Source organism: Mesoplodon densirostris, chromosome 6 (genome assembly GCF_025265405.1).
Source record: "Mesoplodon densirostris isolate mMesDen1 chromosome 6, mMesDen1 primary haplotype, whole genome shotgun sequence".
Classification (NCBI taxonomy): domain Eukaryota; kingdom Metazoa; phylum Chordata; class Mammalia; order Artiodactyla; family Ziphiidae; genus Mesoplodon; species Mesoplodon densirostris.
The window spans coordinates 70,714,059-70,733,012 of NC_082666.1; the positions used below are offsets into that span (position 1 = coordinate 70,714,059).

Genomic DNA, 18,954 nt, shown 5'->3' on the forward strand with positions numbered 1-18,954 from the left:
GGACACTATTTAGATTGGAAAGGATAGAGAAAGGGGTTTTTTAAAGGGAAAGCTTTTTGACTATAAAATTTAGAAATATTTAAGCAACAAAATATCATGAACAAAGTGTTATCTCCCCTAAATTAATCTATGAGTTTAGTGCTAAACTAATGAAAATACTAATAGGTTCATTTGGGGGTGATGTTTTGTTCGATTTTGTTTGGGGTTTTGTTTTTGGTGGGGTTCTTGTTTTGGGGTTTTTTGTTTTTTTAAAAAAAATTTATTTGCAACTGCAAAGGGGAAAGATGTTCTCATAGCAATCTTTTAGCACCTGGAATGTTGGAACATTCTGTTGGCTCATCCACTATGAGCATATCGGTGGAAAACCATATGAAAATACAAACTTCTGAAGAAGTATCAATTTTTCTAAAATTTTACTTTATTTTCTTGTACAGCAGTTTCTTATTAGTCATCCATTTTATACATATTAGTGTATACATGTCAATCCCAATCTCCCAATTCATCCCACCTTCCTCCCCCCACCCCGCTTTCCCCCCTTGATGTCCATACATTTGTTCTCTACATCTGTGTCTCTATTTCTGCCCTGCAAACCAGTTCATCTGTACCATTTTTCTAGGTTCCACATATATGCATTAATATATGTTATTTGTTTTTCTCTTTCTGACTGACTTCACTCTGTATGACAGTCTCTAGGTCCATCCACGTCTCTACAAGTGACCCAATTTCGTTCCTTTTTATGGCTGAGTAATATTCCATTGTATATATGTACCACATCTTCTTTATCCATTCGTCTGTCACTGGGCATTTAGGTTGCTTCCATGACCTGACTATTGTAAATAGTGCTGCAGTGAACATTGGGGTGCATGTGTTCTTTATGAATTATGGTTTTCTCTGGGTGTATGCCCAGTAGTGGGATTGCTGGGGCATATGGTAATTCTATTTTTAGTTTTTTAAGGAACCTCCATACTGTTCTCCACAGTGGCTGTATCAATTTACATTCGGTGGGGTTCTTGTTTTATATCACTTTTTAAATCAAAATTTATTGAGATAAGTAGTTGGGGTTTTTTTTACAGATTTCTTCTGACAGTTCATAGCATATATAAATGGTCCTTATTGATTTAAATGTCTTTCCCTGATCATATAAAAATTTAATTATGGGTTAAATAATAGTGGACCATTTAGTTCAACCTAAATACTATACATCTATGGATCTAATTCTAGAGTCTAATGGTCTGAAATCCATAAGAATTTTATTATAACCATCTAGATTTGCAAAACAGTATCTTAGGAATTACAGTTCTATCAAACTTCAATTTGAGCAACTGTAGCATCAATTAAGTAAGAGCAGTTAATCTGAAAAGAGATTTATTTAAATTCTTTTTAAAGAGAGAAAACACAGATGTCCTGCTATGGATGTTTAGGAGTTGGCTGCTGTAAACCTGAATCAGATCTGCAGGTGATGCTCATGCCTGAGCCCTCACAGCTGAAACCTCCCCCTTCCTTTGGGACCTGATGATTCAGGGAGTCTCCTGATACTCTCCCACCTCTGACCAGGGCTGCATGTGGAACAGTGGGGGCAACTTGGGAAAAGCTGGAATTTAAACTGCTTCAGCCAATTTTTGTCTGTTTTGATTATTTTATTTTCTTAGCTCAGTGAACTTGCACTCAGCCAAGCTGCCGAACAACTTTCTTGAGCTTTGTTCTCATAGGAGACAATCCAGCTTTGATAAAAGGAAGTGCTTCTTTCCAACTCTTTCTCAAGGCCATCCCTTCTAGGGGTCATGCTTCTGATGTATATGGCTAATATTTTTGTGCACTTTGGGACATTTCTTCTCAATTTATATGCAGTAAATTCTCTCCTCGATTGATTTTGATTTTCTGCAAATTTGTATCACACTTTTTTTGTTTTTTGGGTTTTTTTTAAGAATACCTTTCCTCTCTCCTAACTTTATTTATTTATTTATTTATTTATTTATCTATTGGCCACATGAGGCCAATATCTGGATGTTTGAACAGGGAGTACCATAGCAGGTCTATGTCAGGGGGAGGCAGCCATAGTTAGAAGCTTGGGCACAGGGTATTGGCACCTGAGCAGGGTAGGGTGTGTTCCAGTTAGGGAGCTGGCGGTGGTCCACAGCAAGACTTCGAGGTCTGAGCAAGGACTGGAGGGCATCTGTTGAGGGAGGTGGGACGGCATGACATAGATGGTGAAATGCTTACATACAAAGGTGATTCATGCAGTAAATTGGTAATCTGAGATTAACAGAAACCATTTTCTCACTATGGGGAGAAATGGATTTAAAAATATGAAAAGAGATCAGAATGAAAAAAGTTAGAATGAACCCTTTGTAGTTGATTTAAAATTGGAGTTATCAGTGTGAACTCATGATTTTCAATATATACAGAAATAATGAGGTAAATGTGCTCACTTTTTTTTTTTTTTTTTTTTGCAGTTCGCGGGCCTCTCACTGCTGTGGCCTCTCCCGTTGCGGAGGACAGGCTCCAGACACGCAGGCTCAGCGGCCATGGCTCACGGGCCCAGCCGCTCCACGGCATGTGGGATCCTCCCGGACCGGGGCACGAACCCGCGTCCCCTGCATCGGCAGGCGGACTCTCAACCACTGAGCCACCAGGGAAGCCCTGTGCTCACTTTTTAATTGGGTTTTCTTTTTATTGAGTTGTAAGAGTTACTTATATATACCACATACAATTCCCTTATCAGTTATATCATTTGCAGATATTTTCTCCCAGTGCTGTGTGTCTTCTCCTTCTTGATTTGTCCTTCATTTGAAGCACAGTGCTTTTAATTTTGATGAATTCCAATTTACCAACATTGCTTGTGGTTTTGCATCATAACTAAGAAACCATTACCAAATCTAATGTTGCAAAGATTTACTCTTTTGTTTTCTCCTAAGAGAAACAAGGAGAAATCTTAACTAAGGAGTAGTCTTAACTCCTATACTTAGCTCTATGATTTTTTTTGAGCTAATTTTTGTAATGGTGTGAGATAGGGATCCAACTTTATTCTTTTGTCAAAAAAATTTTTTTTTACATTCCCACTAACACTTTTATTAATTACAGGAGGATTGGTTATAGCAGGGTGGAGGGGTGGTTCAATGACACACAATAGTAAATAAATAAGCAGCTGTGGTTGGTCATGGTGGGGCACAGGCTCTTCTATAAGAAGGGGAGGATTGAGGCTCAGACAGGGCCCTGTCATGAGGACAGAAGCTGGCCAAATCCTAATGAAGTTTTCTTTTTCAGAACTTATTTGTTTGAAAACGGGAGGGAGAGGGCTTATTTTAAGTGTTAGGACTGGACAGAATCAGGAAGGGCGGGGGGGGGGTCTTTTAGTATTTTGTGGAATGACATTTTTTTTCAATGTGTGTAATGTCTCTTTATTCAGTGTTTTTTCTCCTCTGTGCAATCTTGTCTTTTGGTGAAAATGATGCAATTATGCCACACTGGCGTTTCCAATGACACAAGGTGATTTTAGGTGGTTTACTGACTTGGCATTAAACAACAGTGAGTCACAGAGTGAGCAAGTCATTTCTTTCTCTTGCAAGCCTTCTAATTACATCAAAAGATTTTCTCTGATTCTTGCTAATCTCCCTCTTTAATAACGAGGGCAAGTCTCAAGTTGACAGCATTCTGTGACCATCAGTATCTTCCTAGGTTTCAATAAAAGTAATTTGCTTTCATTATCTTCATTTTTTATAATCATCCTCTACTTAAGAAAAATGATACTGATTTTCCATTTAGGATGGTGATATAAGTTAAGCCAAAATAATTTTTCAGTGAAAGAAAAACAGATAATGTTATGTAGATGTCACACAGATAAATTGCAATATTTTTATACAAATAATGACACCATTCCAGAATTTCTGGTCCCTTATGATTTCTTCTGTATGTGCTTTTGAGAGGGATTTGGGAGCTCAAAGGAGCTAAATTGCCTTTGGAATATTTAAGACAAGACATCAGCCAAACTACAGTAGCTTTTACTTGTTTACAAGTCCTTACACCACCTTCTGGTTTAACAGAAAGTTCTCGTCATTAATTATCATAGCATTGATCCTTGAAGTGAAATGTGATTAGAACTGCACGATATGTATTGCTGAAGATACAGGATCTCTGCAGTATATTATTGTAGCATCATGGAATTTTAGAAAACAAAGAGACATTGCTGACACTTTCCTGATCAGATGAATCTGACTATAATTTGGTAGGTCATTTAGCTCTTGGTCTTAAACCTGTAAAAGTATCCTTTGTGAGTGCTCTGTAGCACAGACTCACCTGCAACAGTCCTGTTAGAGTTCATGTAGGTCAAGAGGCTGTGTCTTCAAAAATCAGAATAGCAGTTTGTTAGTTATTAGCCATATTTCAACTTAAAAAGAAATCAAATGATCCCAGAACACACACTTGAAAGATCTCCCTCAGAAAATAATACTGTAGATTTATTATTACTGGCACAGATAGTATCATCTATTACAATGTTTATTGACAAACTTTTCCCATTTTAATATTTCTCATCATTTCCTCAATCAGTACTGCTAGTTGCCCTATAAAGAATTTAACACTCAGCTTAATAGTAGAGATGATGTACACTGTTTCTACAGCATTCTGAAGCAGAACATTACATGTCCACATCAGATTCAACAAAAAGTGTGGGGGAAATCATTTCAGCATCTCTCAGGGGCCTCGCTGGCTCTCACGGAGAGTAAGGTGGTGGTGACTGTTCTGTGGAGAGTTTCTCATAGGCAGGTGGAGCGTTGGGAACCTGTGAGGGTGAGAAAGGAGATCACGGGCTTGGCAGCAGTACATATGGTTCTGGAAGAGGGATTAAGTCAAAATAGTTAGCGTGATGTTTATACTTTTGCTCTGGATTGAAACTTGTTTAACTGTCCACAGCTAATTTCCACCCAATGAGGTAATCTTTATTAGGTTACACAAGTATATATGTTGAAACATTGTTGGGGGAAACAACGGCAGAGAAAAAAAGGGCTAAGTAACTTCTCAAAAATTTCAGAAACTTATTTATACCTGGATTATCCTTGTCAGTAGAAGCCCCAAACCCTAACTAATGAATTCTTGAATCCTGTTAAACAGACACCGATCACACTGCATCTTTACCACAAGCATAAATCCCTATAGTCGTGTCTAAAGGCCATTGCTACTATCAACAGAGCACAAATGTGTCAGCCTTCATTTAATGCTCACAACAACCCTGGGAGTATTTTCAAGGTTTTCATGTTACAGGTCAGGAAACTGAGGCACAAGGAGGTTAAGTCACTTGCCGAAGATCACACAACTGGTAAGTCATGGAGTAACTTGGCTCTGGAGTCAGTGCTCTCAAAAACTATGATGTACTACATCTATACCAGCACTGTCCAATAGAAATAGAGTGCACCACATATGTGATTTTAAAATTTCTAGTAGCTACAGTTTAAAAAATTAAGAGAAACAAGTAAAATTGATCTCACTAATATATTTTATTTAACCCCACCTACCAAAATATTATCACTTCGACATGTAGTCAATATAAAAATCATTAACGAATTATACTCTTCTCCTTATACTAAGTTTTTGAAATCTGGTATGTATTCCAGCACATCTTAATTCAAACAACTCTGTTTCAAGTGTTCAATGGCCACATGTGACTAGTGGCTACCCTATTGGACAGTGCAACTCTATACAATTAATAGTAGGTACTTTTTTTTTCTCCATTAGATAATATCTATGTTCAGGACAAAGGCAATTATACTAAAAACATAAGACAAAAGGATATTGTATCCAGAACCAAATTCTTCCTTTAGATCTTACATGTAGGGGTCTCATTATTGACCCTGGAAAATCTGGGTATGAGAGGACACAATTTAAGAAAATCTCTATGATTCCCTTGTTTTTAATCTTACTATTTATTTTTTATTATGGTAAAATATACATAACAAAATTTTACCATTTTAACCACTTTTTAAAGTCAGTAGCATTAAGCACATTCACATGGCCCTTGCTTTCTAAATGGGAATAATTTTATTCATTTAAGTTAAAACCAGCCATACACAAAAACACCAAGATGCAGGATTTCAACCTACCACAGGTTCACAATTGTTCTCTTGAAAAGGAAGTTTGGCGTCCTGGTGACCAAGCCCCTCACGTGAACATCTTCCTGTTAAGGTACTTTGAGTACGAGCATGAATGCTTTTGTCCTGAAATGTGAATTCATGAAGGTAAGTGGGTGAGGAAAAAATAATTGAGTCCATTAAAGAGGAGAGGAAGAAGCCAAAGTTTTAAGAATGGGTTTTAATCTTGGTTCTGCCACTTATTCGCTGTGTATCCTCAGGCTAGTCACTTTATCTCTCTGAATTTCAGTGTTTTCATCTGTAATATGAAGATAATATCGCCTACATCTCAGAATTGTTGTGGGAATTAACTAAAGGTGAAGCACCTGGTACAGTGCCTGACACCCACTAGTTAGTCAACGAATATTTTTGAAGGGAAGGAAAAAAAGAGTGAATCTAAAAAATGGCTCTCAGAGAATGGTTACAAGTGGAAGAGATCAGAGCTAGTGAAGCAGGAGCTGGTATCACAGTAAGGACAAGCATATGAGCAACTTGATAGCAGGGACACTATTTCTGCCTTCCCCATAATGACAGCAAAATATCTGAAACAGTACGAATGCCTGTGTTGTGATAGAAATACTGTGGCTGTAGCACTGAGCGTCCAAGTCACATCACAACAATGATGGCAAGTCAGTCAAAGGCTGTCGTGCACCTTGAGTTATTGGGGGAGGGGTTGGTAAAAGCTTAGTTCGGTGGTTTGCATAGGTTTAGGAGGTAATGCTCTCCATCCCTAGAATAGAATGACAACCATTTATGCAAGGCAGAGACACATACGAAAATGGGGACTGCAGGAGCGGTCCACCCTAGTGAGGGGGAGTATTTCATTACTGACATTGTTTTAAATTGCTGGCACATGTGATTATAAAAACAGACTAACTTTTAGTTGCTTTTACTGTTAAATTCTCCACAGCAGTGGTTCTCAAACCTTAGAATACATCAGCGTCACCTGGAGGGTTTGTTAAACACAGATTGCTGGGCTCACACCCAGAATTTCTTACATAGTATGTTTAGGGTGAAGGCTCACAAATTTGTATTTCTAACAAGTTCCCTGGGTGATGCGGATCCTGCTGGTCCAGGGCCACACACAGAACCACTGCTCTCCAGACAATGCAATTTCTTATTGCCTGTGCCTGGGGTGACTCAGCTACGCTCAGACACTTAGAGGGAGGAGGAGGTCAAGTGGGGACCATAGGAAAGGAAGGAGAGTATATCCCATCTAAAGGGACAAACCACTGCAGAGCTGCCAGTTTTTGCCAGATCTTTTGATTTTTTTAAAAAAAGAAACTAGAAATTAAGATTTTTATGTAAACTGTTACTTTTAAATGCTCGCACCTAATTCATTTTTTTAAGATACAGACCCAAACATATCTGAACCCAATCCACCAGTAGGGCATGAGCAGCTCTCTGTGGTCCTGGCTGAGGGGTGCTGGAATAGGCAGGCTGTGCAGGTGTTCAGTGCCTCTGCAGGCTTGTCTGCAGACCATGGCTGATTATTGGGGTTACTGGGTTGGAAGAGAAGGGCGTGAAGGCACCAAGGGCATCTAGTCTCCCAGGGAGGAGAAGTGTTTGGAACATCAATTGGATGAGGCCACACATGGTTGGAGGTGATACCTACACAGTGTGCAGACTGTAAAGAAGTAATTTTCCTAAACTCTAGTCTGAAATCATTATTGACACTACCCCTTGGAAAGATATAAGCACAAGAACCCCAATTTTGACCTGAGGGCCCAGGGAGGTTCTGCTCCCCTCCACCACTCCCAGCAATATATCTCAGGTAAGGTGTTTAATGCATTCTCTCCCTTTACCTCAATTTATTATTACTTTTATTCTTTTTTTTTTTTAATCCTCACCTGCCATAGGATAGGAGCATGGGTTCCTATCCTATGGCAGGTGAGGATAGGAAGTGGGCCACTTCCCCAGTTCACTGCCAATTCTCTGTATTTGCATCAAACTTCAGTGTGTGTGTTAAAACATAGGTTCCCGGGTCCCACCACCAGAGATGGTCCCAGAATCTGCATTTTAGCAAGAACTCTAGGTGATTCAAGTGCAAAGGCCCCTGACCATACATTGCGAGACACGGCATCGCAAGACATGAGTGTAAACTGAGCTATCAGCAGAGCCTTTAAATTCTTCCCCAAGAATCAAAAGTATTATGTCCTAAACTTCCCAAGTGAAAGAGTAAAACTGATAAATATGAAAGCCAACTTCCACTCCCTTACAAATCATTTTCCTCTGAGACACATTGCTGCAAAAAGCAGTCTTTTCTTTCAGAAGATGTTTTTCAGATCTAAGGGGAATTGTTAGCCAAAGCGGAAATTTTAGGAGACCTTAATTCCAACCAACCTTTCTACCATTCTGTGGTCAGTGTAAGTGGGAGAATAAACATATTTCAAAGCCTAATGAAGGTTGCTACAGGTGGAGTGATTCAGGTACCCAAAACTCGCGTTTATCATCACTTATGTTCTTCTGCTTTATAATGAAAATAGAATCACCAAAGAGAGACAGGGAGATGATTATGTAATTAAATGCAGTACTTAATGCACTATTTTACATAATTTTGCCTAAACTTCTTAGACTGCTGGTCCCCAACCTGGCTTTTCAGGAGATATGAAAGTCTCAAAACAAGATTTTAATATTAATTTTAAAAATAAATGACAGCATTTTTAAACATTAGGGAACAAGGGAATTTAAACACAGTTCTATCTCATAAAAATTCCAAAAACTCTGCAAATCACTGGTCTAGACCTGGAGGAATGGAGGGTGGCAAGTTGAACTTGAACTACACCAGGCAAAATGCTCAGTGTCTGAGCCCACAACACTAAGACTGTTACTCTTCAACTGAACACATTTAAGATGAGAGTGTTGAAGCAGAAAGGAAAAAAAAAAAACACATTGCCTTTTTGTCCGGGTAGCATCAAGCTAGCAATCGTGGACAGTTAGGAAATGGGTACCAACATACTGAGTTTGTAGAGTTTTTACTCCTTGAAAGACTAAATCATTTTTCTTTTACTATGCAGACATAGGGCTTCCTTGGTGCCACAGTGGTTAAGAGTCCACCTGCCAAAGCAGGGGACACAGGTTCGAGCCCTGGTCCAGGAAGATGCCACATGCCATGGAGCAACTAAACCTGTGCGCCACAGCTACTGAGCCTGCTCTCTAGAGCCTGCGAGCCACAACTACTGAAGCCCGCACTCCTAGAACCTGTGCTCCGCAACAAGAGAGGCCACCACAATGAGAAGCCCGTGCACCGCAACGAAGAGTAGCCCCCGCTCGCCGCAACTGGAGAAAGCCCACGCGCAGCAACGAAGACCCAATGCAGCCAAAAGTAAATAAATAAAATAATAAATTTATTTATTTAAAAAACTTTTTAAATATGCAAACATAGAATGAAATTTTTTAAATTATAGAAGAAAACATATTAAATAAAAACTGATACACATCATGTTATATCATCTGTGTCTAGGTGTATAATAGAGTAAATGAGGCTCAGAGAAATGAAACTCTAAGACCATCAAGCAAGTCAATGGCAGACAATGAGACCAACTCCTTATGCCGTACGATTGGGTGACTGCTGTGTGCCAGGCACCGTGCTAGGCACTGGAGGTACAAAGATGAATAAGAAATATTCTCTGTCCCAGCTCATAAATAGGAGGAAGAGAAAGGGTGAAGAAGCAAAAAGTAAATAACAAATTACAAAGCAATGTCATAACCCAGCGCTAGAGGTACACATGGAGTGTGTGGTAGAGAGCAAAGAGTTTTATCCCTAACCTCCTAACCCAAGACTTTGCTACAGAACTTGGTCTGGAGTCTTATTCAGGCTCAGAAACTTCTCCTTCCCATAAATGTCACCGCACTGGAGGGCTGCTGCTTGGTGGCTGTATTCCCCCAAGCTCACCCTGTCTTTCATGGTTGTTATCTGGGACACTATGGCAAGATGGGCATTAGGGAAAGGGACACATGGGACTGCCCAGGCTTCCCGGCAAGGAGGAGAAGAATCTGAAGCTACAGCTCTCACCTTTCCTTTCTCCTCCTCAGACTGCCGCAGGCTCCTACCCTCCACCCAGGCCAGTCTTCCCCTCCATCACAGAACCTCTTTCTCTGCATGAAGTGCTTGCTGAATGAGGACTGGAACTTTCCAACATCTTTTGTAAATATAAATTTTTTTCCATTACTTATCAACCTCAGAAGCTTTCAGATCTGCACTAACAGGCAGAGAGGGAGAGAGAGAGAAAGGAAGAGAGAGAGCAAGTTGCAACTCTCCTTCCATCCCATTTCTCACTGTGGAGAATGTTTAAGTTCCAAAGTGCTACCTGGCTTTGAAGCAAGGTTTCTGAAACCTGTCGTCTTTATAGTTTAGAGACTCTGTTGATGTTTCTTATATGTGGAAGATCCTGCTACCCCAAGGCTGGACCGTGTCATTTGTTAACTTCCTGCTCGTATGGGTAAAGGAGCAAAAATCCTATTAAAACCACATTGGCCATCAGTGGAGGAAGGAATCTGTTAAAAACCTGGTGGTCTTTTGTGCTGCTGAGGGGTGGATGGTTTCCTCACTGCACTGATGCCTGGATGGGTCCTGGGTATGATGGGTTGCTTGCTAACAGAGTTAGAAGAACTTGGAATTCCCAGGCAACCTGGGAGGAAAGGGGTGAAGAGGCAAGGTGAGAGGAGCGGGCCTCTAAGTGAAGTAACAGAGCCACTGGGAATCCCCAGAAGGATTGGTAAGATCTGGAGTATCTCACATGCTGCTGTTCACTGTGCAAGAGAACCATGAACCCTTCCCCTGTGCCCCACAAACCAAGTGCTCAGCTACATACACAGATAGGCACTCAAGTTTCCTGTGAGTGGAACCAAAAAGATGGACCAAGTTCCTGACTGGTGTTCACACGTGGGCAGAGGCAAAGGAAGAGTTACAAGAAGTACAATGTAGAGAAAGACTCATTGGAACCAGGAATCAGAGCCAGAGGTGATCATGAGAATGTCACCCCACTCCCCAGAAATTCAGAGAAAGAAGGAGAAAGGAGGTCCTTGATCTGGAGGGACCCAGCAGTGGGAACTTTACCGCCTTCAAGCTTCTGTATCCACTTCGTCTTCTACAATACCAGCAGCTGATGAGCAGTAAGATTCCCAGGATCACCATCAGGATGCCAATCCCTGCAGCCCTGGCCCGAGAGATAGACAAATACATCTTGGTACAGAAACCTTGTTCCAGATTATAATGAAATGTGCATCAATGTGTTCTCTTCACAGGGGCTTTTCAGTCAGAGCAGTCCCCAAGGAGTGTCCCACCCCACGCCACACCAAGCACCCACCAGGCCTCCAGCACTCGTACCCAGGGACAGGACCATCTCTGGAAGCCTCTCAGGTGCGTGCCCACAGCAGCAGTGCTAATTGGCCTGGGCCCCAGCACCCAAGTTCCAGGTGCAACAGGTGCAGTAGCAACCGACCCTTATGTGGACAACATATTTATTGAGACAACATATTTATCTTTTCTTTTCTTTAGGGCTAGTTTAAAACATTTTCCCCAACTATCAGTCCACAAAAAAGAAGTGGAAAGGAACATTGACTTAATGTCTGCCGTAAGCTGGGCACCATGATAACCATTCTACATGCATTAGATTATTGAATTCTCACAACAACCCCGCCAAGCACTGGGGCAAGCACCCCACTATAGGCCCACAACAATCCACTGGGGTGGGTAGGATGTTCACTTCACATCTGACATCCTCAAGATTTTAGGCTGGTAAAATGCCCAAGGTTGTACAACCGGAGAGTGGCAGAACCAGCATTCCCAGCGTCTGGCCCGAGGTACCCAGCCAGTGCCCTTCCTGCTGCATCGCCCTTTCCTGAAATGAAGCTGTCACGGGGACATTCAGTGGGCTCTCGTGCCTGGAGGCAGCTGATTCAACTCCCAGCATGTCTGTGCTCTAATTCCACCCCCCAGGTCTGTGGTCACCTCCTTGGACATCTTGACACACATAGAGCTCTGTTCCAGCTCTTTTATTTTTTTTTCAATTTATTTATTTTTGGCTGTGTCAGGTCTTCATTTTGGTGCGCGGGCTTCTCACTGCGGTGGCTTCTCTTGTTGCAGAGCACAGGCTCTAGGCACGCGGGCTTCAGTACTTGTGGCTCGTGGACTCTAGAGCGCAGGCTTAGTAGTTGTGGCGCATGGGCTTAGTTGCTCCACGGCATGTGGGATCTTCCCAGACCAGGGCTCGAACCCATGACCCCTGCACTGGCAGGCGGACTCTTAACCACTGCGCCTCCAGGGAAGCCCTCTGTTCCAGCTCTTCATGCAGTTACATTGCACTCACACACACCTAGTGAGAGCCGAGAACACTGGGATGTGCCAGACATACCACAAGAACCCACTGCCCAGCCAGGCAGGGCTCCTCAGATGTCACCCAGATACCTTCTGCAGTAGAGTTGCCTGAGATGCATGTTAAAGTGCAGATCCTGGGCCCCCCGCCCCCAGACCTACTGAGTCAGCCTCTTGGGTAGCAGTTCCTAGGAAGCTGCATTTTCACAAGCTCTATAGGCGGCTTATGCCCCCTCAACTGAGAACCTCTCTTGACGGTGGTTTCACAGAGTCTGTTGAGGCATCATACAAGAGCTGAAAGATATCCTACCTAATACCATGTGCAAGAGTATATTTTTGCTCTTGGGACATTTTTTCAGAAGATCTCCCCACCTCCACTCCCAGTTGACCATGCAGGGATGTTAGAGAATCCCACTAGAGTCTTCTGAGGAAATGCTCCAGCCTGAACTCCTCCTCGGGTGCCTTTGATGGGTTCTTCATGTCTCTTGCCCCTGCTAGGTCATTCTGGTAAAGTTATTCAACAGTTCTTTCCCAAGAGAGCAGGTTTGCAGGAAGTTCTGAGCAGACCACTTAACAGATGGTCCACATAAAAACCAGGTTCCTCGTTTGTCCTGTTGGATTCTCCACTCGGGGTGGGGGGGACCCTGCCACTATCCCCCCACCTTGCCCACTCTCATCCATGCAGAGTGTGTCCTACAGCCTGTGTTCCCATCACAGCACATACACTTGCCGAAATTACTCCCATGCCTAACTCTCCCACTAGGTTGTAAGATTTTTTCAAAGGCAAGAATAGCATCTTGGGCTGGTATACAATGCTTAGCACTTAGACATGTCTAATCACGTAAATACTTATTTTAAATTAATTCATAATACGAAACACCTTTCTTTAGGATAAAGTACTGATGCAAAGGTTATGACCCTCTTCACCTTGGAGTCAGTCAGCAGGTGGAGTCACACACATCTACCCTTCATCCTCACCTGCCCTTTGGCAACTTGCCTTTGTTCTGTCTGCAAACCACATCCGGGAGCCTGAGTGGAGTAGACAGGCAAGGCTTGAGGAAGGAGGCATCTTGCTCCCAGACAGATGTTTTTCAGCCTGAGAACCTACAATGAATGCCTCATAGCCAAGAATGCAGACAAAAATGGCAAGATCCAGCTTTTTACCTTTCCTACCTCCTTGCCTCTTTGGCCTCAGAGAAGCTTCAGGTCCCTTGTAGGACCACAGGGTCTACTTTCTGGAGAAATAGACACTAGAGAGTTTTACAGACAGGCATGTGCTGGGGGAAGCCAGCAGGCTGTGTCAGCAAAAGGCAAACTGGAAACCCCGCTGCGTCTGGTTTTGAACTTACTCTTCAGCTGTGACGTAGGAGTAGCCGTGCCCCTTCTTGGGGGAACCATAGATGTAGTGAGCCTCTCCTCTTGGCATCTTGTGGGGTCAGGCCTCGGGTCACCTAACAGCAGGGGCACCCAGGTGTCATTTCACGCATCCAGCATGTTCTTACATCTCATAAACACTCACAAAGACATTCTCGCTAGGTGACCAGGAATGACAGCCGAACCCTCTGGTTTCTCCCTGTGAGAGGATTTGAACCTCCTTCTTTCACTAATATCAAGTGGAAATTGCTCAGGTTCAGAGAAGGAACCACAAACAAAAGGAAAAAAACTTTCAAACTGAGTTATAATTTGGGGGAAAAAATGTGACCTTTAATTTGACTCTATACCATAAACTTGTAGAGGAACAAACAAGAAGCATTTTTATTCATTCCTTACTTTCCCTGGCCCAAGACTGTGGTTAATAAGTGGAGTTATTTCTCTCCAAAGTTATTATTTTATATCGATCATTGGACAAATAGAAGGCTATGATGACATAATGTGTGTGTGGCCTAGCACAGCATCATCCAAGCCCATTTTCCAAAAAATGAAACTGCCCCAAAATACAAAATTTTAAACTATGATACAAACAAATAGAAAAAAAGCTCATGGGCCTTCCCTGGTGGCACAGTGATTGAGAGTCCGCCTGCCGATGCAGGGGACACGGGTTCGTGCCCTGGTCCGGGAAGATCCCACATGCCGCAGAGCGGCTGGGCCCGTGAGCCATGGCCGCTGAGCCTGAGCATCCGGAGCCTGTGCTCCGCAACGGGAGAGGCCACAACAGTGAGAGGCCCGTGTACCGCTAAAACAAACAAACAAACAAACAAACAAACAAAAGCTCATGAACTTCAGGGGTCATGATTAGAGTGTGCTTGCTAAAAATCAACAATGGTTTCTCTTCTCTCCTTGCTAGTGTGCTTTTTTCTTTCCTCTTATTGTTCTCATGAATCCCAAAGGTCTGGTCCCCATAGAGTTGTATTAATGAGCCTGTTTAAAACAGCTGAAGAGAAGTGGGAGAGAGGAGCAGAGAGTTTACCCCGTGAACCGGTTCTTTGGGGCATTTCATGTGTAATTTTCCCTTCCCAGTTGTAAAGAAGAAATCACACTTGAACTCACTGATCATCTCAGGTGAATAATGTAGGGGTGAACTCTGTGCTCAAAATGATAGACACAAAACTTAATTAATTTTGCATTAAGTTGTTTTTGTAAATCTATACCTCCAGCTTTGAGCCTTGGCAAACAGTGTGGGCTCATCAAATGCACCTCATCCCACCTGAGCCAAGAAAATTGGTTCTTCAAGGGAGCAGACACAGCTGCTCACGAGCCAGCTGCAGCCTGAACAACTGCTTCTCCTGCTTCTCTGCTTTGCTTCCTGGCAGCCTAGAGGGAGGACCTAGGAGGAGACTATGTGAACTTTTAGAAGTCGGAGAATTATAAATGTTGAGGAGGAATTCTGCCGACAGCCAGGAGTCATAGAGGCTGGAGGATCACACCAGAATCTCCCAACCCTGTTCTGTTCTGAAAAATGGGTGAGATGGCAATGCTCTTACCTGCCTGGATGGGATCCACTCCGTCTGCTGGCTGGCCCTGTGCGTGAAGATTGCTTCTCTGGCTCTTAATCTTTTTAATTTTTTTTTCCTGGTCTTGAGTCCCATGTCAGTCACGAGTTTGGATTTCTGATGGAGTCATTTGTGATTGCTTAATTGGCGTGAAAGAAACGGATTTCATTCCTCTCCTCAAAAAGTCACAGCTCACTGTGGCTTCTGTTTTCCCCAATCCCAGGGTTTCATCTTAGGGAAGCCATTAATTTTAAATGCCGATCCCTTCTCTGTAGGGTTGCCAGATAAAATATAGGATTCCTAGCTACATTTGAATGTCAGATAAACAATGAATAATTTTTTAGTGTAACTGTGTCCGGGCAATATTTTTTAGTATAAGTATGCCCCACTTATTGCATGGGATGTATTTTTACTAAAAAAAATTGTTGTTTATCTGAAATTCAAATATAACTGGGCACCCTATACCTTCCCTCATCTCTACCTCAAAGGATTGGTGAGACTTTGGGCTCAGACCTGGAGGTCATCTAGGACCATGACCTCCTGATCAAGAAGAGGAAACAGAGGATCCCTAAATCTTCCTGAGCTGAGCTCCCAGATTTTTTGTGATGCCCTCAGAGATGACTGTCCCCTGGGAAGTGTGGGTTTCTTGCATTTGCAAGGAGCAGACAAAATTTCCTCTTTGAAGGTAGTATATGACCTACCTAGAATTTAATTAAAACCAGGGCTGATTCAACCTGACATCATAGCCTACTCCAAGAGTCAAATGGATACAGCCCAGAAGCATTTCAGTGGGACAGCATTATCTTTGCTCACCAGCTCTCTGTAACCATTGTGGAAAAGCAAAAACCAAACAAAACACCCACCAGAATAAAGGAATGTGAGAGTTCTCACCAGCTGAGGACTTAGAGTAAATGACCACTAAAGTCCCCTTCCCCATAACTTCCAAGAGCCCCACTCCTTCCTGATCCTCTGGCTTTCCAGTTTCCACTGGACTGTTCTGTGTGAGGGCATTATCAACCTACTGGATAATCATCAGTGGAAACGGCAAGGGAGAAATAAAACAGGGTGGGGGAGGTTGATGCTTATTAGGTGAGATCCTTATCCTCTTCTTTCTGAAAACGAGAGAAAATGCAAACATATCTGAATGACAAGATGGTGTCCTTCATACAAAGATGGGGGGAGAGCATTTCAAACAGAGAGAAGAACCAGGGCAAAGGCCCTGCAGCAGAGTAATGGGGCATGACTTGGTCTGGATTCCCAGAACTGAGGCTGATTCAGGAGATCTTGTAAGAAAATCAGGAAGGATACAAGTCTTTGGTGTTGAGGGATTTGGGGAGAGTAACTTCAACCTGAACCTCAGGGTTGAACCTGATAACTCCCAGGAAGGCCTAGTGGTGGGTGCTAGTCTAGAAAGAAGGATGCAGTTCTGATCCAAGAGGCCGAAGGTTTGTGCTAAGCTGGACTCTACTAACATGGCCCCCTGGATGATTGGCAGCAGGACCAGAAGGAGGGAGGTACTGACCTGGATCTCAGGGCAAGGGGAAGCTCCCAGGTCTCGCTCAAGTCCCCTGGTGATGTGAGCTAGTTCCACGTCCCTGAGTGTGCCTGGACACTATTCCAGGGTGGAAACCACAAGGTAGCTGGCATCGCCTCCCCCAGAGGGGGCTACAGGACCAGGCCCAGCACACTGGGGACACTGTGACCGGTCTGGGCACTTCCTTTCCAGCTAATCTGCTTTTTGGAGCTCAGCGAGGGAGCCCTGATCAGATCTTACAAAGGCATCTCTTTAGGTCTTTGAGTGGTTTGCAGCCCCTGAGGTGCCCAGCCCTGTTAGGGTGAATCACCCAGGATGAGCTGGGGTGGCTTTTTTCAAATAACAGTTCCCAGGGAACCTCAGCCTGAAAACCCTATACATCCTGTTTCCTGGAAGTGCCCCCAGAAGTTCCCATTGACTAAGGCTCCTAGTCACTGTCCTTGGACTGGCCTAGGCCTCAGGCTCTGCCTCAGAGCCAGCCCAGGCCAGGCCCCACCTGCCCTCACCCTGCACACTTCCTTCCTAGGGACTTCCTATCTTCCCCGGCAGTGTAACACCCAGCCACCCAGCCACCAGGCTCACAGTCCGGGCTCTAGAGTCCAAACTGCCTGCGCCTCCTCTATTCAGTCTGTGTGACCTTGGGTAAATCATAAACCTCTTAGAACCTCATTGCATGCATCTAAAAAAGTAGAGCTAATAATAGTATCTACTTCTTAGATTAGTTGTGAGAGTAAAAGGAGATAATTACCACCTGCTTGGCACAGTGTCTAAACTTGCTCTTGCTAAACAGTAAGTTTAGCAACAATGTTACTACAAGGCTGCCCCACCCACTACCCCTTTGGCCCAGTTCAAACCTGCTTTGAGTTTGGATGCGGCGCTGCCCCTTCCTGTGCCCCAGGCCCAGGGTTAGAGCTTGGACCAGGTGACACCTTGCCGGCCACTGCCCGGTTCTCTGCTGCCACCTGGTGGGCCTTGGCCCCCTTGCACTACAGGCCCACCTGATAAGCCACTGGGACTGATTGCAGAGATGCCTCTTTGATCTTTTCAAAACCCTCCTGCTCACACTGCTCAGGAACCAGAATCCTCTTTACTCATCTTCCTTGGGGATTAGAACCTTCTTCAGTGCCCCACAAGACTGTGAGCTTTTGCTCTCTTACACACACCTCAACAGAACATGCTAGAATGTTATAAAAGGCATTGCTGTAAATGGGGGTTGATGCTGCTGCCCTTTTGTAGGAGAAGCTGAACAAACAGAACTTGCTTTTCAGAAAGTGGAGAAGGCAGGTAGATATCTCTGCAGTTATTGAAGCAGGCTGCAGACAGCCCTACACCCAGTGGGGCCCTGGACCCAGTTTGAATGGCCTTGAATCTCAGCTCCCATTACTACCTGTGTGACCTTGGGCAAGTTTCTTTAGCTCTCTGAGCTTCAGCAACCTCATCTACAATATGGGAATAAATAATTATTACAAAATTGCTGTGAGATTTAAATGAGATAAAATATGTAAAATCATCCAGTGCAGTGCCTTGTAAGTTACTAAAGCTTGAGAAAGGCTGATGCCTCCAGGAATCTCCTGTGAAGGTGCAAACAGCTGTGACACTGCGGGATAGCAAGGCAAGCTATGAACTAATGGTGATCAGCTGTGGCCTATTGACTGCTTAGTGCTAATCAGCTAACAAGTTATTGCCTGTGAAGTAAAGAGACCGTCAGATGGGGAAGTTCTGAAGGTGGAGCGGCAGTGGCGAGGTCCAGACGGGAGCAGAATGGAAGTGTGTCTACGTGGGGGGCCTAACAGGGAAGCCCCAGCTGCCTGGGGGGCTTCTGGAGGATAGCAGGAGCCCCCTCCTCCCTCAGGCACCCGAGAGCAAGAGTAGGATTCTGCCAGCCTCAGGCTGAACTCTCAGGAAGGCATCAGGAGGACTCCTTTGGTTCCCCCCTCCAACAGGTAAGCTGTTTCAGGAGAACTAGCGTCAGCGCTGATGCGTGCACAGAAGCTGGCTCAAGTATGAGAACAATAGCCCAGTTTCTAAGGCTGTAAAGGTGGGCAGAAAAGACCA

At 43.6% G+C, this 18,954-nt stretch overlaps 1 protein-coding gene across 1 annotated transcript; it reads right to left on the bottom strand.

The window, feature by feature from the left end:
- Positions 1 to 4,708: 4,708 nt before the first annotated feature.
- Positions 4,709 to 15,418, bottom strand: MLANA (melan-A). Its single transcript, XM_060102450.1, has 5 exons — positions 15,357 to 15,418; positions 13,785 to 13,886; positions 11,182 to 11,278; positions 6,093 to 6,206; positions 4,709 to 4,777 (listed from the first exon to the last, which is right to left on the bottom strand). Exons 2-5 carry the CDS (start codon positions 13,859 to 13,861, stop codon positions 4,709 to 4,711), a joined length of 357 nt encoding a protein of 118 aa, XP_059958433.1. The 5' UTR covers positions 13,862 to 13,886; positions 15,357 to 15,418.
- Between the last annotated feature and the right edge of the window lie 3,536 nt (positions 15,419 to 18,954).

Bases quoted from the DNA above. Each gene is read 5' to 3' on its own strand.
- MLANA (XM_060102450.1), bottom strand. From the start codon at position 13,861: ATGCCAAGAGGAGAGGCTCACTACATCTATGGTTCCCCCAAGAAGGGG. The intron at 11,279-13,784 runs GTAAGTTCAAAA...CTCTCGGGCCAG, and splicing joins TCCTACGTCACAGCTGAAGA to GGCTGCAGGGATTGGCATCC. The intron at 6,207-11,181 runs GCGGTAAAGTTC...TTCACATTTCAG, and splicing joins GTGGATACAGAAGCTTGAAG to GACAAAAGCATTCATGCTCG.